This window comes from Microtus pennsylvanicus, chromosome 3, assembly GCF_037038515.1.
Source record: "Microtus pennsylvanicus isolate mMicPen1 chromosome 3, mMicPen1.hap1, whole genome shotgun sequence".
In the NCBI taxonomy this organism is placed as follows: Eukaryota; Metazoa; Chordata; class Mammalia; order Rodentia; family Cricetidae; genus Microtus; species Microtus pennsylvanicus.
The window spans coordinates 84,063,861-84,084,376 of NC_134581.1; the positions used below are offsets into that span (position 1 = coordinate 84,063,861).

The 20,516-nt window shown below is 49.1% G+C and overlaps 1 protein-coding gene across 4 annotated transcripts in view; it reads left to right on the forward strand.

Annotated features, from left to right (window-relative positions):
• The window catches only part of Pknox2 (PBX/knotted 1 homeobox 2), a 275,213-nt gene that overhangs the window by 191,497 nt on the left and 63,200 nt on the right, over window positions 1-20,516 (forward strand). For 3 of the 4 annotated variants that reach the window (XM_075966367.1, XM_075966370.1, XM_075966368.1), the window contains 2 exons: window positions 1,160-1,268; window positions 14,488-14,627. In XM_075966367.1, the coding sequence (XP_075822482.1) occupies window positions 1,182-1,268; window positions 14,488-14,627 (227 nt within the window). In that variant the 5' untranslated portion in view covers window positions 1,160-1,181. The remainder of the gene's footprint in view (window positions 1-1,159; window positions 1,269-14,487; window positions 14,628-20,516) is intronic. The other variant, XM_075966369.1, reaches the window with a different exon arrangement.

Here is a 20,516-nt window from a genome sequence, read left to right on the forward strand (position 1 = left end):
ATGTGGAGATTTTGGAAGGTTCTGGGAAGGGGTAGATGGATGGACCCACACACCCCCTCCCAATGCCCTCAGGGAGAGACAGGGAAGTCTGAACCCTGGCTCACAAAGACTTCTAACTAACCAGCCCAGGAGACAATTTCTCCCGCCCCATGTTCCTAGGCTTTCCTGCCCCATGCTGGACAGAGCTGTATCAGCAGCTACAGTGTGAGTGTTTGTCTCTAAATATTTCAGGGCATCCATTGCAGCTCAGCATCTCTCTGGGCATTCTGTTTCCTGGGGTGGCACTGCCAGACTGGCTCGGCTTACAAACCATGGTCTAACTCAAGGAGAAACTTTGAAGCCCTCAGGGGGCAGTTGGTGCACTGGTGAGGGGGTGGTGTGGGGTGCAGTGGAATAGACACACACAGAGAGACACACACAGACACATAGACACACACACCCCTCATGATCTGCCCCCGCCTATGTAAAAGGCATTATGGCTCTACATACTGGAAACTATATTGAACCAAAACTGAAGAAAGTCCTGGTCACAGTATGAATCTAAGAAAACCAGGAAGTGATTAATGCTTTCCTGTTCTTCCCACCCGCCCCCAAAACCTCCTGGCACATCCCCTCTGGACTGGTCTTCAAGAGGGCAGATGGCCCATGCCCCTTGCTACCACTAGGGGGTATGATGAGCACACATGGGAGGGCGAGCCTGGGGCTTGGAGACCCGGAGCGTGGAAGCAGGAGGCCTCGGGGAAGGCTGCTGGAAGGCTCTCCTGAATACCTGGGAAGGGTTGAGCAAGGGGCGCCCTCATCAAAGGGGGGAAGGGACGGGTAGCCCTGCCGCCAGCCAAGCTAACCATTGTGTCCCCTTTGCCAAACAGGCCTGAGCTGATGCTGAGCAAAGCATCACTGCGGGGTACCGATTGTTTTACATAGCGTTTGAATATTACTTCTTTTGAGTCAAAATAGCACAGCAAACCCCTCTCTACCTAGCCCCCTCCCACCGTTCCCCTGAAGAACCTCCAATCCCTGCATATCCCATCAAATCCAGGTGTTCCAGGTGAAAGAGAAAACAAAAAACAAACAAAAAAAAAAAACCGTGGAGATCGTTAGTTCCTTGGGCTGCCTGTACCCTGTACTAATGGTGCGGCCCCTTTTCTTCTGCCCGCAGATCCTCCATGTGAATTAATCCCATGATGCAACATGCCTCCCCAGCCCCAGCTCTGACAATGATGGCCACGCAGAATGTCCCTCCCCCACCCTACCAGGACAGCCCCCAGGTGAGTGTGCCAGGGAAGAATGGGGAGGTACCATAGTCTTGGAAATCCCACGCGAGGGTGGAACTGGGCTATTCCTACCTCAGCTTTAGCCCGTCAGCCCTGGGGAGGCTTCTCTGGAGAGTCTGGTCTGGAGAATACAGATCCTTGAAGAGTCATCGGACTTGACAGACACCAGGACCATAGCCTGGAGTCTGTTTGCCACTCTCTCCCTGCAGACATTGAAAAGACCAACGAAAGCCCTTAGTTCTGCTTAGGGCAAAATTCACACTGGAGATCTCGGTATGTGATGAGCTTGTGTTTAGGAGACTTCCCATTTATCCCAGGACCAGACCTCCCTTCCCCTGGTCTCTTGAGTCCTTCAGAGCAGTGCCTGGCTACCTGCCTGTTAGAAGAATCTCTTGGGGCTCCACTGGGCTTCTGCCTAGAAAAAGCAGGAATCTTGGTCCATCACTTCAGCTCCCCTACCCCAGCCCTTGTCTTCCATCATTAGTTCAGCTCCCCGCTCTTCTGAAACTCCCTCCCTGGCTGCAAAACCTGTGATCTTCAACAGCAGTGTCTTCCCACCACTTTGGTCCCTCTGGGGTTTTTGTTTTGTTTTGTTTTTCCCCAGGAAGCTGCCAGCTTGAGTGGATTAGGCTATTGCGGTCCCTGAGATCCATCCCGGCTTGTCTCTAGACTTTAGGTGTCTCCCACAGGCCCCTGAGTCTCCGAAAGCCTGAGTTCTGGGGCTATGCTTTCACAGGAGAGTACCCTTTGGGGGCCTTTACCTGGTGTTCTCATCCTTTCTCTAGGAGCAAGTCTGGTCAGTTCACATCAGCTCAATAATTACCTACTGGGTGAGTGGCATGTGAACTGCGCCCACTAGAAGGTCCCCTTGGCCTTTAACAAAGGGAGGCCCTCCTGCGCCTTCTCTGCAGCCCCCCCCCTCCTCTGACCTTCTCCATCCCTTATACACCAGCCAGCATTTCAAACACGATCATCCTCACAGACCACGTGAAAATGAGTACTCAGGTGTGGAGACAGGGCAGAGGGCTTTGTTCCCACCAGGACCTATGGCTTCCAGATGCCCCATCTTTCCTGTAAGCCCAGTGCAGCTGTCCTGCACACAATGTCGCTCCCAACTTCAGGAAAGCTGCCAGATGGTGTGAGACCTCTTTGCTGACCATTCCTGACTCCTCCCCCCGAAAGTACAGAAACCCTCATCACTCAGTGACCTCCCGGCACCCGTTCTTTAGTCTCCAGGCTTGTTCTACACCACACCTTCACGTTCTTTCTCCAGAGCTCTTCAACGTTAAGAAATGCGATGAGGATGGAGGCTGTAGAAGAAAGGTGAAGGTGGAGATGGAGTGGGTGGAAGGAAGCAGGGAGTAAGGTTTCCAAACAGAAACCTTTTCTGGCAGCTTCTGGTTTGTGGAAGAAATGCTGCTTTCTCTGGTCCTGGGATACTGGCCTTTGGAGTTAGATGCCCCCCAAAGGTCATTTTCCCTGTTCTTCAGGGCCAGGGTGAGCTTGGCCACTAGCATTCCATGCAGCTAGTCCCCCTGCCTTCCTCCCTCTCCGCTTTCAAGAGCTAACTCCAGCTTCTCAGGGGAAAACTCTGCTCTATTTCCCTTGTAATGTCATTACCCTAAAGAACCAGCTGCTCTCTGACACGGTGTCTTTGGGAAAGCCTGGCCTTATAATAGGACCGTGGGTCAGGCACACAGGGGACTCATCTTAAATGGAGGACTCTCAGGAAACTCTTTCATTACCCCTTCAGGTCTAATCGGTGACTTCTGTTCCCTATGTGACACAACTCTCTGTCACCTCCCCGGAAACCCAGTTTCTTTCACAGGCAAGAATGGACAGTCTCTGATATGGAGTCCCCAAAATGAGAAGCAGAGCCACTCCTCGGAGACCCATGCAATCGTTTTAATAATGTTCCCGTTGTGCTAAGGGCTAGCAATACTGAGCATAATCTATTCAAATGCACAGGAGACTGTCACTTTGGAAAATTAGGAATCTGCATTAAAAAATTCCCAAGCCCCGGACCTTCTTTATAATAAATTAGAATTTTTTTTCTAGGCAAGTTCTTAACTTGGCAATTTTCATCTTGAAGTTTGGGGAATAAAGTTATTAAAAAGGAGGGAGACTTTTTTTTCCTTTTCCATTTTACTAGAGCAGCATTAATGGTTACGGCCCCGTGCTATTTGGGCATAAGCCAAAGTGGTACGGTGACTCTCTGGGCTGTTTGAGTTTGTCCGGGGGAAACTCTGTGACTTCTCATAAGGATATCATCCTGTTTATTATACTCTGAAGACTAACTGTATATTTAGAAACTGCAAAAACAACAACCCAGTAGAACCCTTCAAGCAGACACCTTCCTTGGCTTGGCTTGGCTTTCTGTTGAATTCCGTTGAAGCGACAGCACCCTCTACTGTGTAACTCCAATACCTCATACTCTGGTTTCTCTTTAGATCGCTCTTCAGTATATTTTTGTCTTTTTTTTTTTAAAAAAAAACTGTAACACCTTAATTCCAATATGCTGTGTCTGTGCCCTTGATCCAGACCCTCATTTTATTCACTGAAGAGATACGGGGGGACTGCTCAAACTCAGAGTTCTCTAAGGATTGGTTAAAGAAAATGTTGTCTACAGGGAGGTATGAAGTAGATGCATGGACCCTCAGTTGAATGCAGTGTGATGATTCCTAGATCACTGTTTCTGTTCTTATGCATCTCTGTCACGGTGGGCCTGGCCATCACAGTCACTGAGATTTCTACAGCCTCCACTACTACCCAGAATTGCTGCCAACTCTAAATGGAACCCTCAAAGTCATGTCCCTTTATTATATATTTATAAAGTACCAGCAAATGTCACTCTGCTCTCTTTTCTAGGATTCTTGTGGTATCAACCACCCTGTGACTCCTAGTTCTCGTCGTATAGAAGGTGTTCATACCCTCTCTTTCCACCTCAGAAATACCTGGAAGTCTTTCTTTTCTTGTCAAGCAGCATATGCCCGTGCAGCATCTTCCACCATGCCAAGTTCTCCCTTCTGTAGCTCCATCGGCAAATCCAGGAAACGGATTTGCTAGTGAGGGCAGCAGCTTCTCCACCCTTACCGAGCCCCAGGAAGCACAAGACAACAAGCCCCACCCCTACCCTTCCTCAAACACAGACACATGCCTACTGTTCCATAAGTGTTCTTGGTTTACAGGCAAGACACATACTTAAATCATCTGGTCTACTGGTGTAGATATTCAATGTTTAATATTCTCGGTCTGTGCATCTCCAGCAAACCCTGCTGCATGAGCTTTTGACCAGGAAGCAGAAATCTTAATGGATCCTTTTTCAGCTCTGGTGAATGTGGCACTCAGGGAGTAGGGGAGATTAGGAATAAATGATAGGCAGGTAGCTTGGACTTGACACGGAATGACATGACAAGACTTGCTCTGAGAGGGACTCTGACAGTTTCCTCAGGACCAGCTTCCTCGTTCATCAGAGGGCACAAGACGGCAACTTAGAAGGAAGCCCTTTGATAAAAACAGAATTCCACTGCTCTGTTCCCCTGCAGTCCTTGGAGTAAAGAGAACTATGTCAGGAACCAAGGAAACTGCACTCATAGATCCAGGCTCAAAATGATGCTTTCCTCCCTTCCTGCAAGGGAAGGTAAGACGAGCCAGAGGACAGACTCCACAGAATCCTCTCTTGCCCCACTTCCCCGGCTTCCCCTCTCTCTCCTAGCCCTGATGCTCCAAGCAGAACCAGGGGTGCATCAGGCCTGGGGAAGCTGGCTGGGCTTTGATCAGTCATTAGGATCCCCATGCTGGTTTCATTAACAAGGCAGAAGGGGGTGGATGGGGCCCCTGGCTGTGAATGGCCTCCATCCAGGCCTTGCAGCTGTGCCGGGCAAGCAGGTTCAGATGTTGTCACACTCCTTTACATCCCTCTCATCTCTTTAAGGCCAGGAGCCCCCTGCCTTGCAGGGTCCTCTGCTCAGCTGCCTGTGAAACACATTCACTTTGCAGCATAGAGTTAATTCATCTGCTTTGAAAGTTCTCCTAAGCCTTTTCTGTAGCTATGATTGACAGTTCCCCCTGCCCCCGGGGGCAACACCCGAGGGACCATATGGGAGACCCATCTTCCGTCGATTTGACTCATCAAAACAGATTCTTCTCTCTCTTTTATTTTGTTGTGGGCCTTTCTTCCCTTTATATTCAGTGACCTTTCTCCCTGCCTGCTTGGGCCACCCATATCTTTAGACCTGGATTCTTCATTGCAGAGAAGGCAAAAGCAAACTCCAGGTTCTAGCTGGGCCCTTTCTGCCCCTGCATAGGAGATGATGGACTGGTCCCAGGACTAGAAAGCCCATAATAAACATGCTCAGAACCTAGTTTAGGTTTTGCTGTTGATTAACATACTACTTCAGTTTCTGCCATCACCAGAAACAGAGATCTTATTGTCTAACTTCCTGTCTCCAAGTAGGACAAGTATCCCAAACAGCTACAAAAATAGTTAGCAGCCCAAGGATGCAAAGCCTAAAATAAACCAGGGAACAGGTGATTCAAGTCAACAGCAGGGCTGAGGAGCACTGTACATGCTGTGTCCTTTCCTATGCCATCTTTGGAGGCTCAGTGTCCCTGGGACCTAGCAGGAGGGGCTAGGTGAGTAACACACCAGGATTCCTGGAGTGTAGGATGTCCACCACAGGACATCTTGTGACGCATCTTGTGATGACCCTCGCCCTGTTTCTGCTATAGTCCACATACCCAGGCGAGTAATTTCAGTAGTGATGGCTTGTATTCGCTCATCTTCTTGAACAAATGCTGAGTGCTTCCTGCAGGCCTTGCCAACTGTTTACTATGTGTTGGAAGTGTAGAATTGGAGTCCTGTCCCAGCGGGGCCTTGGTTTTTGCAGCGGTAAAGAGGAACTTCTGCCCTTCTTGCCTTTCACCTGTGAACGCTGTAGTATGAACCTGGGGTGTGGGTTTCTCAGTGTCTGCTCAGCCATGCTGGGGTTTGATTCCTCACTGCGTCTTCTGCACATCTCTCTGGCCCGGATGGGATTGAGCTTTAATTACTTTTTTATTAGGAGCACAATAGGCATATCAGATATGTTTTTCCAGCTAAGAACACACACACACACACACACACACGGATAGACACATGCACACAATCAGACTCTGTTAGGCTCCCCAAAGGGTCTATTGAAAATCATTGACTGGCTTGGGACTATGACAGAAGTGAGCGATCCTGTGGAAATGGGGAGTGGTCATACCCCACCCCGAAAACTGTACAAAGCTGAGACCTATGAGACAGGGTTTCCATCTCTTTCCTGGCCTCTCTTATAGCTTCCTGTCAGCGATGCTCAAGGTATGCAGTTAGGAGGATGGGGGAGGCTGCAACTGATAAGACTCCCTTTTCTAAGCCACTGCCTATAAGGCCCTGTGTAATGAGTTCATTAGTCCAGACCTCTCCTCCCATTGAGAAGCACCCTATCTCCTCTGTGGACTTGTCTGGCCCAGGGATCCTGTGGAGAGGACTCAGGCCTTTTGTCCCAGGAACTCCTCCTGCCAGGTGCTGCCTGATTCTGTCAATGCTCCCCCTCCCTAGGGTGACTGCAGGTATTTTGAGGAGCCCTCTGCAGCATCTTGCTTGTCTGGAGCATTTTATCTATCACTCACTAATTCTGTCCACTATTCATTTAATATCACAGATGTTGAGAGTGGGTACAGATACAGACAGGCAGGGGCCGAGGGTACCTCATCCTGCAGAGTGTGGAAGAAAGAATAGATTCTTGGGAGAGGAAGTGAGGATGCTTCCTACAGAGGCAGCCATGGGAATCATCAGCCATTTTCAGGCAGCCCGGAGCCCTGGGGTGTGAGGGACGAGAGTGTGGAGAAGAGTGCTGGTCTCCTTTGCTGGGGTTCAGTGAACAGGCCCCAGCTTTGAAAACTCTGAATTCATTATTTACCTCTTCGGAGAGTGTCGGCACTGGCTGAGCCTGATGCTGCCTCCCACCCAAATGGCTTCAAGTAATGACCCTCTCCCAGGCAGGTCTCTTTTGTTTTTTCTGTGTGTAGCTATGACTGTCCTGGAACTCACTCTGTAGACCAGGCTGGTCTTGAACTCACTGAGTTCAACTCCCACCTCTGCCTCCCAAGTGCTGGGTTTAAAGGGCGCTGTCACCACCCGGCCCCAGATAGGTCTTCGAGCAGTCTCTGGGTGCTAGGGAAATGAATCCATGCTGGCTTTTTCCTGCACTAGAGGGGGTGCCAGTTACTGGCTGGAGCTTTTGAAGCCCTTGGTGGGCTGGACCCACTCAGAATCTGTTGGGCTCCATTAGGACTGCTCATCCTGACTTTCTCCTGCCAGGTCTAGGGCTCAGAGGAGGTTGGGAAAGGGATGTGTCTTAAAAGTGTCTGTGCTGAGAAGTTACAGGTATGGGTCAATCAAGGTTTGTAGCAAGGAGTCTGAAGGAGATGTATGATCAAAGACACACAAGAACAATACTGTGTGTAGTGAGGAAACCCGGGAGGTGTGGGCCTGGAAGGGCATGGCAGAGGGTGGGGCATGGATTCTGAGAAGACAAAAGAAAGATAAAAAAAAAGACTGAAAAAAGAAAGAATCCACAGCCCTTAGCCAAGGGTAGCTCATGGGGAAAGCACTTGCCTAGCATGCACAAAGCCCTGGGTTCGGTCCCCAGCACTGCAGGTAAACCCAGAAAGTGCAATGGAGCAGTTAGCAGAGCGCCCATGCTTTGTCATGCTCCTGTGTGCCCTCCTGGTGGAAATGGAGAGGGTAGTGATCATCTGTGCAACTGAGAGGGCACCTGGAACTCTCTGGAACTGAGTCCCCTGCACAAGGGGACGGTTGATGACTGGCGGTGTTTGTTTCTATCATTCTATGGCCCCACCTCCCCGGGAGTATTACAGAGTGGGTTCTTTTGGCGGACCCACAGAGGAGAAGAGAAGCAACTAGCTAGTGGGGTGCAGGATTTAAGGTACAGGGATTATGTTAACAGTCACTGCCATGTTGAGGCTTATTAAGTTCCAGCTGCTTCTCCATGCATTACCTCATTTCATTCTAACCACCTCTCACGGTAAGTATAAAGAATTCTTCCCATTTTATAGACAGGGATCGGAAAGGTTGAAGAAGTTGCCCAAGTCTCACAGGCAGAAAGAGCCTGTGTAAAAGAGATGCCCACCTCAGCACATCCTGCCGAGATCCATTAGCTCCAGTTCTTGGCAAGGTGCCCACTGCTCCAATCCGTGTGTGGTCAGAGACTTCCCCCATTATGATCCGAGGCCTTTGGGGTCAGCTAGAAAGGTAGCAGTGCATGATGGGAGGTCCTAGCTGCTCCTCACCATCCACTCCTAAGTTCCATAGAGTTTGGGTGGCCACTGTGTCAGACAGCGGCGCTACAGCAATACACAGGCAAGACCTGGCCTCTGCCCTCACGCATCCTCCAGTCTGACAGGAGAGCCAGACAAGCTGGCAGATCATTGGAACCATGCCACCCAGTCATGCAAGCACGGAGCAGGTGTCCTGCCCACTCTGAGGTGTCTCTGTCAGGACCACAAAGGGACAGCTGCCCTCTCAGCAGGGATAGAGGGTAAGGAATATCACTCCCGTTCCTCCGATAATGCATCAGAAGGGAAAGTTACACAGGCAAAGTTGCCCAGCAGTCTGCATCAAGGGTGAGATCCAGGGCTTCTTTTGTGTGATGCCCATACCCCTGCTCTCTGCAGTGCACAGCGCCTTTCTAGGGAGACTTTGCTGGGGTTCTCCACTCAAGGCTACGGCCTTCCACCTCTGTGATATCAGAGCAGAATTCCCAGTTGGCTCTGGCTGTTGGCAGCAATTCAGAGCTCAGGGTTGACGCCCCTAGTCATCCGCTTTTTTTCTCTAGCTTCCGGTCCCTGGAGGGTCCATCCTTCTGCGGCCTCCAAGAGAAAAAGCAGCACAGCAGTAGGCCACTTTGGGCTAATAAGCCCTCCACACTTCTCTACTTAGGCTCCACCTGTTAGAAGGGCTTTCAGCACAGTCACTGTTGGGGAAATTGACTTGAAATTCTGTGCGAGAAATCTGTAGGGCGAAAGACACCGGCAACAAGGATCTCCAGGAGTTTCGTCAGCTGCGTGCACGTCTGTTTTCTTGTCTTAAAGTGGACAGGGGAACGGCACAGAATTGCTCTTCAGTATGAGAGCCTGCTGCAGCCTTTTATTATTCGCCTAGATGCTGACGAAACTGGAGAAGGGAGGTGTTTAATGGGAAAGGTGTCGTGCAAGCACTAGAGAAGGCACCAGAGTGGCACCTTCTGGCCTCTTTTACATCCATCCAGACATTCCTCAACTCATCCTGGCATGAAGACAAGACTGTCAGAAGAGTTGGCTCTCTTAGCTCCCCTAGATATATCTATTCATGTATTTCATGAGCCTCAACTCTTCCCACTTAGAGGAGGGAGAGAGGAGAAATCACTTAAGAACCGGGACAAGGGAGCTGAAGAGATGGCTCAGAGGCTAAGAGCACCTGTTGCTCTCCAGAGGAGCTAGGCTGGAGTCAGCGCACCCACATGGCAGCTCACAAGGGTCTGCAACTGCAGTTACAGAGGCTCTGACATCCTCTTCTGGTCTCTGAGGACACCAGGCATGCATGTGGTGCACAAGCATACATATAGGGAAATCATCCACGCTCACACCAGAAGAAAAAAGGAGACAGCGAGGGAGAATGACTGGGACGGGAGTCCTTGAGCTCTGGGGTTTGGGCTGCACTGGTTCCATGTTGGGGACCCAGAGAAGTTTGGTAATTTTCATGTTGAAGAAAGGGAAGCAGGCAGGTGCCGGTCTCGGGGTCTTCACCCACAGCTAAGAGAAGAGGCAAGAATCACATAGATGGGCCAACACCATCTTGCCCTTTCTTCTAGACATGATCTTGTCCTCTTAATGAGGCCTCACAGCCTGTAGAGCAGGAATTTTTTCCACATTGGGAAATACAATAATGTCAGGAGACTTGTGCCAAAACATCACTAAGAACCCATAGAGGATCGTCAAACCCAGGCCTGGTTCAGGCTGCTTCACTTGCCTGAGTCTTTTCTGATCCCCTAGTCTGCTCTAAGAGCACTGCTCAACTCTGCCTTCCTTCTCCTCTCTGTCCTAACCTCCTCTACCTTTAAAGGGACGGTGCTGCATGTTTGTGTTAGTATCATCCCTACCTCATCCCCAATGAGCCAGGTAGAATTTCCTTAAAGGAAACGCCAGGGTCTGGAGTGGCTTTGAGACCAGCTGGGAATGTACTGAATGGCCTTGTGGATGGATATGAAGGCTAGTTTCCTCCCATGTCAGGCCGAGGAGAGTGGAAGGAAGTCACCTGGGGAGTACCCTGGAATTAGTGGTGTGCTGGTGAATAACTAACAGTCAGCTCTTGGGGCAGGGTTTGGAGAGGAGGGTTCAGCCCTGATTTGCACCATTCACCAATTTCCTTGCTGTAAGTGCTCCCACCGTGGCCAATTTCAAGGCACCCAGACGTCAACCAGCTTGCAAAATTCCTGAAAACTTCAACCATCAATTTTCACAGGCCGTTCCATGAGGCCATTTAACAGCCATGTCCTGCCCTGCTTCACCCAGATTCTGCCCCTGCTCCTACTCTTTAGACTTTACTGCCCCTAAAGTGGATTTCAAATTACCCCGTATCCCTGTAGAGCCTCTGACCTTGTGAACAGTGACTGGTCCTATTTGAATTCCAGGTCTTTGGAAATGGCTAGCCAAAGAAACCTGTTTGGAAGTAAACATTCACCCTCCAAACCTGAAAGAAATGCAGACTTTGCTGGATCGGCTCCCATGAGACATTTAACTCTGAGCCATTCTCCTTCTCAAACCAGCTCTGGTCTCTCCCACCCTCTAACAGTCTCTCAGGGTCTCTCAGGAGATCTGCAAATGGCCGATTTTGATTTAATTTTTATTCTGAGCATTCATCTTTATCCCATCAGGGCCTTCCACTACCTTTCCCCAATCAGGCAGAGGAGTACCTTCCTCACGCTTCTCTGCTCCACGGGCTCATATTAGTAGAGGCCTCTGGATGCCTTCAAGGACACCAGACAATTTACTTAGTGGGCACAGCCGAGTGTACCGGTGTGTTGACATTTTCCTCCACGGATAAGCTTTGTGGTTGTGCTTGCATCAGGACGAGAGTGCATTCTACAACTCCCGTGTTCCGTCATAACCCCCTCATTCAGATGTTGAGGGGGGAAATCTCATGTCTCCCCCATTTTCCCTGCTTACCAAACCATGCTTACACATGCAACAGCATGCTTCCACATGCAACGTCTTTCAGGTAGTCTTCATGCAACAAACTACAGGGTCCCTTCACCATGCTGGACAGCTGTACTCCGAATGTCCCTCCATGTGTTTGTTTAATCCGAAGGGAAACAGGGTCCTAACCCCCTCACTCTGTGCACTGGGCTTTCATTAGTGCGCCCTCAGATAGCATTACTTCATGTTGGGATTTGCTTGTTCCTTGTTCACAGACGCATTACACCTGGGCTCTATCGAGCTAGCCATCAGCTAATGCATTGATACTAACCCTGTATCCCCTGTTCTGCACGTATACTATTGATTATGTTTTATTTTTAGAAGTGTTCAATTTAAACTTATTAGATGAAAAATAATCTTATTAGGCTTACCCTATCATCCAAATCTGTAAGGATCTTTTGGGTCCAAGTTTCTCATCATCTGCAAATTTGTTGAACATTTCCTTAGACAGCCTTTCCATCACCAAGAAAAATGTTTAAAAAAAGGAAGAAAGAAAAGAAAGAAAAATAAAAAGAAGAAAAGAAAACCAAAAGAAAGCATGTAGCCTTTGCCTAGAAACTTCCCAGATGCTGACATACGTCCTTTAATTATCGTCAGTGAGGTATAGTTCACTGTCCAAGCCATTGTCCACCGGGCCACATACAGTGGGAGATGCGTTGCTTGGGAGAATTACACTTTAGTTTCCTCATCTGCCAGTTTAATGATCTTGCCAAATTTTCCAAGCTGCCTGCACTGCTCTCGGCAAGCCCAGAGCATTGCACAGTGCCTAGTATGTGGCAGGGACTCTGGAAGCACCTGCAAACATGCCCATTGGAGGGGACCGATGAGAGAACCGGGGCCAGACCAGGGTGACCGGGACCACCGTCTTCACTGTGTATCCTCTCTCTGTGGCGGGAAGTCTAATGCAAGGGCCAGATCAGGGTGACGAGGACCACCGTCTTCACTGCGTATGTCCTCTCTCTGCGGCGGGAAGTCTAGTGCAATATTTACCTCACTCTTCGTCCATGTAGCACCTCTTTAAAGACCACCAATCCTAAATGCATACTGATGAGAAAACAGGAGCTTAGGCAATTTAAGGGATTTGTCTGAGGTCAAAGGTTAATAAAGGGACAAGTAATTGTCTCCTGGCTTCGAGGCACTATGCGCTCTACCAAGCCCTCTCAGCAACCAGTTTGCATGTGTATCCCATAGTGGCAGGGATGTTTCCTTTTGACAAAATTGATACAGTATAGTAAAACATATTTTTTTATAGTGTCTCATTTATCCTCTGTCATTCATTAATCCCTTGATTCAACATTTATCTAATACTAGTGATGGAATCCAACTGCTATGAGCCCTCCTTGAGTTTTAGAGAGGGGTGAAGAGAAAACAATCAAATATACATATAGCTTATGGTCACGGTAAGGAACAGACAGGAAGAATAAAGCAAGGGGAGAGGGGCCGAGTTTTTCTTTAAAGGTTGGCACCTGGGGATATACACATAGCAATTATATGCTGTGTTCACAAAACCCTTTTTCTTCTATAAAGCAGGGACATAGGTCCTATTAGGAACACCCAAGCTGTGATTCTGAATATTCATTCATTTATTCATTGACTCTTTTTCTTGACAATTTTTTTTTCAAACCTCAGTCATTTTTGTTTAAATATGGTCAGTTGAGTGCAGTTGGTGGTGACTAGGGCAATAGAGTCCGAGCCAGACGTATGCTCTGTCCAAGAACAATGTGACAAGGGCTATCATGGTGTGAGGGCTAGGTGGATGGAGGAGAACCTCAGGTATGTTGACACGTCACCCTCTTAGGGGTCTGTTTAACTAAGAGAACACAATAGAATTAAATTTGGTTATAATGCTTTTCAAATTTTTAGAGATATTGGACCATTTCTTTAAATGAACTTTAGTCAGAAAATTCAACGTATTATATTAAAAGGAATTGGTATAGTTAGTGTAGAATTGTCGGCCTTGGGACACCTTCAAAACCCTGTGATCCACTGTGAAAACCACTCCTCTAAAGTCATTGCTATGACCAAGAGCAGATGTCTGTCCACTGCCCATAAATGCTCATCTTCAAGTGGCCTTAGAAGCCATACTTGGAGGGCCATTCATGCAGCCATCCAAACTCCTGGAAGGTCACCTCTTGGCTTGTATTAAAAGGAATAAATAAAACTGCTCAAATGAAAAAATATTCAGCCTCTTTTTCCTGCTTTTTAACGTTATCTTATCAAACTCATTGCTATTCAGAAGACCCATAGACAGGAGCTAGAGAGGTGGCTCAGTGGTTAATAGCACTTGACACTCTGGCGACGGACTTGAGTTCAGTTCCCAGTACCCACATGGTGCCTCACGACCATCTTTAACTCCAGTTTCAGGAGACCCACTGCCATTGTCTGAACTTCAAGAACACCAGACATACATGTGGTACACAAACATACATGAACTCATACACAAAACCACTCAAACACAAAAGACTCATCAACATAATTTAAATAGTTTATTGCATTGTAGTTTTGGGGTTTTTTTGTTTGTTTTCACCTCTGGGCAACAATAATAACATTTACAGTAAGAACTACTTCTCAGGTCAAGACCCAGACGCTACACTTGTAATCCCAGTGTTTGGGAAGTGGAAACAGGTAGCTTACACATTCAAGATGAGCTCGGCAGCAGATCAAGTTTTAAAGCAACAAGAGACCCTGTCTCAGTGAAATAAAATAAATTTATCTGTTTTCAAAGTGTGTTGGGCATCCATTCCCTGGTTATTATGTTGTTTTCTAGACCATATTCATTTAAACGAATGAGAAGACTGTGTTACTGCCCACTGCAGCAAATGCATTGCATAGGTGCAGCTCTCTTGCCCACATTCTCCCTCCCAGGCACAGCACAGCCCAAGGAAGACCTCTCATTCCCTCTAATCTGCCTTCCTCTTTCTTCTCTCTGCAGATGACAGCCACTACCCAGCCACCTTCCAAGGCCCAGCCTGTCCACATCTCAGCACCCTCAGCTACCGCCAGCACGCCTGTGCCCAGTGCCCCCATCGATCCCCAGGCCCAGCTGGAGGCTGACAAGCGAGCTGTGTACAGGTAGGGGACTCTCCAGCCGGTCTCGGCTGAGAGATGCAGGTCAGAAGGTACAGAGGGTAGGCTCATCAACAGTGATGGCCAGCAGCGGCTTGCCTGAGCATCCCTCAATTCAGAATCCACTTACCCCACTGTGGGTTTGCTTTGCTTGCAGGAAGTATCTGTGGGCGATAGGAAAAGCTGGACAGTGTCAGCCACGAGGACACCCTTACCATCTCAAGTGGGAAGATAGCCCCTAATGAAATCAGAAACCCTCCGTTCAGCTAAGCAAACCCTCTCTTCACCATGTTTCTCATTGCCTTCATTCCAACAAGCTCACCAGGCATCTGATTGCACCATCTACAACTTGGTAGCAAGTAAACTGTGTGTATGCAAATAGGGAGAGCTTATTAAAACACACAGTCCCTCGGCTACAAGTCCAGACAGGTTGAATCAGTTGGTCAGTCAACAAGAAGAGGGATCTGAGTTGTCTTTGTCAGCAATGAACTTGATGCAGCTAGCTGTTCCTCGGACTGACGCAGATCCATGCTGCCTTGCAATAGACGTCATATGTGACTGTGTGGGTCCTGGCCCTTCCCCAGAGTGAGAGCTTGCTGAGAGCAGGTAGCTTGTTCCTCTCATTCTGCTTGCACCATGTACCCAGGGCAGCATCCTGAATGAGAAGATAGTGAAGCTCAGGGAAATACCCACTTGCCTTCATGAACTCTAGTTCTAGTGTGTGTGGTTGGAGAAGAAGGTGCAGTTACCTAAAAACAGACCTGAATGAGATTTTCATTGTCATTTGTTCATGAGGTTCCCACGGTACAAAGGGAAGATGCCCAAGACTGCACTTGGTGTTGAGGCTGGGCTCTGGCTTGCACTCACCTCTGCAAGTTCACATGTTCCCATGCAACAGCAAGTGCAACTTACCCTGGCAGGATACATCACAGCTAATGCAAGTAACCCGGGGAATGATGCACCCCAGACAGGCAAACAGGAAGACAAGTGAATAGGAAGAGTGATTCCTTTCCCTACACCCCTAAGACAATGCCTTTATGATAATGGTAGCAATTAGTAATGTTATTATCATTATAGCAGCATTATTTTTAGTTGCTCAGATAAGCTGATTGCCTCTAATGCCAACACCTAAGTCTTGCAGAAAAAGAAAACAGTACCTGGTCCCTGCCTGTGCAATGCACAAGCCAGGCCCACTGCCTGTGGATTCAGAGCTCTGCCCAGAGAATTCTGGAATCTGTTCATAGTAACTGGTGTTGGTAGCTCTCGGGGAGGACAAAGGAGCCTCGCTTGGTGTCCTCTCTCCCTCCCTCATACTCTCCTACTGAATCATTGCTATTAATATTGCAGGCACTATGCTGGACTCCTGGGAAAGAGGGTGAGGTAGGAAGGTAAACACAAGTGCTTGTCACCCCAGGACCCAATAGATATGCAAATAAGAAGGCACCACTGTGTACTCAGAGCAACTGGGCAGATTTCCTTTGGGAGGCAGTGTTTGTGGCTGGTCTTATTGACGGAGCTGGAGAAAAGCATAGGCTAGCCCTTTCAGGCTAAACAGAACTTGCTGTCACAGGGTCAGGATCAGCCCACGGCAAGAGCAGCTGCAGGTGGAAAGAGGGATTTCACAGCTGCCTGTCCGTGAGCCTGGGTAACTCTTGTGTGCCTTCGTGAGCGTGGGCAGCTTGAGAAGGAAGAGGATGTAAATGACCTCTGAAAAGCCACCCAGTGGCCCAATGGCTCAGGCTTACACTCATAGTCCTCTATTTAGATTGCTACTCCAGATGTGGTCTGTGGGCCAGCAGCAGGGTATTAAATAAGTGAGAAGTGATTAGAAAGGCCGTGTCTCAGGGTCCCCCCAAACCTCCGGATTCAACATGGTCTTGGGGGATTCGTATGCTCGTGAGAGACTCATCCTGTGCCTTTTCGCAGAACCATACGGAGGGGGTGTGTAGTAAGCATGGATCATAGAGGGTGTCTCTGATTAAGAGGATCTCTGCAGGCTGGAGAGATGGCTCGGGGGCCAGAGACTCTGGTTGCTTTTCCAGAAGACTCATTGATTCTCAGTACCCACATGGCAGCTCACAAAATCTGTAACTCCAGTTCCAGGAGGTCCAATGCCTTCTTCTGGCTTTGTGGTTCAGGCAAAGCATTATTATACTTAAAATAATAATTTTTTAAAAAATAGGTGCCCTTTGGGAGAAACCATCAGAGAGGCTAAGGTGGGGTGCTGAGAAGACAGTGCACACATAAACATAAAGCCCCCCACCCCCACCCCACTGGTCTCCTGCTCATTCTCATTGTTGCCCCTAGGCCACAAACACAATTCCCATTGTGCATCCAATCATGCTATCTGCTAGGCATAAAAAGTTTCTGGAAGCTCAGGCTTGTGCTCCTACCGCTCACTGAGCTTCAGGTCCATGAGAGACTCAAGCAGCATATTTAATAAGAGTTAACGAGGCAACCACGTAAGCACCTGGCACCGTGGTCGGCGTAAAGCAAAACTGTGCTTCACAAGGCCATCACATCCACAGGCTCCAAGTCCTTCCCAAGGTTCCAGGCTCACGTTGCACCCAAGCCAAACTGCAGGAGAGGTGACCCACTGCTCCCCAAGACCTGTCCACCGTGTCCCTTGAAGTAGGTGCAGAACTTCCTTCAGTTAGCACTTTTTCCTGCTCACCCCTTTTCTTCCCTGGGGCTAACCCAACAAAAGCCCTGAGCATTTGCCCAAGGTAGGCTGTGGCCTTCTGGCCCAGGAGAGGCACTCCTGGGCAAACATGGCTGGATAGGTTGGAGCTAACACCTATTCTATTGCCCAGCTCCCCATCTCTCCAGCCCTATTGCTCGAGGCCCAGAGCCTCAAAGTGGCTCCTGCATTCACACCTCACCTACCAGTAGCAGTAGCCCTCTCAGCAGCCATTGCTTGGATGCCCAGGCTCCTGTAGGGTCGGTAATTTTAATTAGATTTGTCTGCCCAGGGCAGTTTGGTTGTTCCAAACACATCAAGGAGTCCACATCTTATATCAATAAATAGAATAAGACCCTTCCCATTCAGATTAGTGCTACTTTTTTGGAAGTCTTCCCTGTGGCCCCTTCTAGGACTATAGATGGAGGAAGATGGGGGAGGCTGCCCACCCCCACCGATACAGCCCCTGCTGACAGGCAGAGGGGCCGTGTGACAAAGGGAAGGGAGCCTGCCAGTGCCCCCAAGGTTTTATTTGTGTATAAGGATGTGTTAATGAAATGTATTGGTTCCCTTCTGATCTGGAGGCTGGGGGAGGGGTCGAGCAGAACTTGTCTTTAATTGGATCATACCAGAGCATCATCTGGGCTAATCAGCAAGGCAACCAGGAGCTCCGGCTCAGATTAATGATTTCAGTCTAATCCAAGCAGATCCCATGATTGGATACACATCCCGGGTAATTGTGTTTGTGGCCCAGGAGCAATGATGAGAGGGAATAGGAAGAGGGGAGGCTTGTGGAGTAGGAGGCTTTAGGTTTGGATGGTCCTCGGTTTTCTCAGCCCCCACCGCAACGCTGATGTTTCCTTCTTCCAGAGAAGTTCAAATGTAACTTGGACTGCAGCACCCCACCTGCCGCGCGGCTGAACAGTGGTCAGGTATCGGGTGCAGTTTGAGACGGAGGGATTAGGAGGCAGAGCAGAGTCGGGGCCAAGAGGGTGAGGTTAATCCAGCTTTCACTCCCCCTCCTCCCCTCCAGTCTCCTTCGCTCCCCTTTGAAGTGTGTGGGTTCCCATGGAAACCGCGATGTCCTGGGGAGCAGAAGAGTGGCAGGGAGCTAGGCTGGCCAGGTGCGAGGGTGGGGGAGGAGGGCGACTTTGCCGAGCATGCTCAGCTAAAGTCTGGGCTGCCTCTCCTTTGGTGGGAGAACCCTCAGAGCTGTGACCGACGGGCAGCGCTGAAGTTACCTGTGATAAAGACTTGTGGGCCGGGGGCCCGGATAGGAAGAAAAGAGTAAAACAGTTGTGCTTCGCTTCCCAGTGGAAAAGCACTAGAGGAGGGTCAGCTGCAGGATCAGCCAGAGAGGGTGACTCCTCTTCTCTGCCCCGTGTTCCTTTGTGCCATTACAATTAAATTAATTGGATTAACGTCTGGGATTAACATTCCCGTGCCCTCCACTTGCTAGACTGTTAACTCCATGAGGACAGGGCTGGGTCTCTGTCAATCTTGCTCATTGCTCTGTCCCAACACTTCACACAAACCAACCTTAGCAGTTTAGGCAAAGAGGGTGTTATAATACTTGTTGAGGGCACTAATTAAAAAGGTTAGACAGTGCCCCATAAATACACCATGCCCTAGGTTGATGTGCAGGCAAGTGGCTGGGGCGGGGAGAGTCTAGTAGCATTTGCCAATTTCTGTGGTGTAAATGCTTCTTCCATGACCCACTCAAAAGGGCTACTGAAGGGTTGAAAGAGATACACAGGACTCAGTCTTGCCAGGGTGAAGTACAATCCCCACAGGAGGAGCCAGATCACAGATTCACAGTCCCTATTTACAAACAGGGGACGGGAAATAATCCTCCATGCAGATTCTGCGGAGTAGCCTTCAAAGGCCTTGATCCTATCTTGGTTCTGTCCTCTCGGGTCTAACATGGAAATCTTAGTTTGCAGTGTTCTGTCTTAATGCTTCAAAAAGTGCTGAGGGTGGAGTAAGCGCCCGACGTCTAAGTGCATAAGTACCATGGTGCTCCAACTGAACCCCGAGGCAAGAGAGTTTTCTCCTTCGGGGACTCTACACAATGCTTTTCGGTGCACTTGAGCCAGCCACCTCTCAGCATCCACCCTCGCCCAAGAGCCTTTGCGGGCTTCCCAGGGAGCAAACTCCAGAAGCCCTGCCTTCAACCATTCTTTTCGTCTCCTCTTTCTTTTCTCCTGTCTTAGAATCTTGGCTTTTGCATACAACATACATGACTCTTCAGATCAGTTCCGGATCCCATGAGCCAATTAGCTGGGAGCTTCCACCCAGGTGTGCCCTACCCCCCTGAGATCTCGTGCCAAGTCCAGCTGTCACTCAATAGAGCAAGGTGCATTCCTAAAGCACTATGTATATTATGCTCCTTCCTCTTGCAGCCAGACTGGGTTCCTCTCAAATCCGCACCTGTCAGAGAAGGGAGGAAACAGGACAGCCGAGCAGCATTCAGATCACTCCCATGAGACCATCCTAAAGGTCACCGAATCCCAAGCCTTGATCCTGACAGTCTTTTTAGCTGGAGGTGCAAATTCAGCCTAGCAACCCATGCTAGGCAGGGGAAATAGAAAAATGTTCTAGAAATAGATGTGGCGATAACTAACTTTGTCACCTTGGGTGAGTTAATCTCCCCGAGCCTCCATCTTCTCAACCGGAGAAAAGAAAACACTAATAGCCAGGGTAAAGCTGCGTAGCATTAGGTGACGCCCAGTGCAGAGGGCCTGGAGGGTCTTAAGTACCGGCCAGCTCTGTGGCTTCGGCCTACTCAGTCTGAAACATTCGGTGATATAGGACAACGGCCTTGGCACCGGCCTTCTTCACACTCTGGCTCCACAACTGGACACTAAGTCATTCTATGTCCCGGTTTCCTCATCTGTAAATGGGAGCAAAAGTAATACTATCTTTCCATCAGGATTAGATTGTCACAGGCCAAGGCTTAGTAAAGAACCTGGGTAGGGGCGGGTGCTGAGGAGAGGCTCAAGAATAAAGTGCTCGCTGCTCAAGCATGGAGACCAGAGTTTGGATCAAAAAGAAAGACAGAGAGAGAGAGAGAGACAGAGACAGAGACAGAGACAGAGACAGAGGAAAGAGGGCAGTGCTTGTTTGTAACTGAGTGATGGGGTTGCTTGGGTAGGTGGATCCTGGGCACTCACTGGCCAGCCTGTTTAGGATTCAGGGTCAGTGAGAAACCCTGA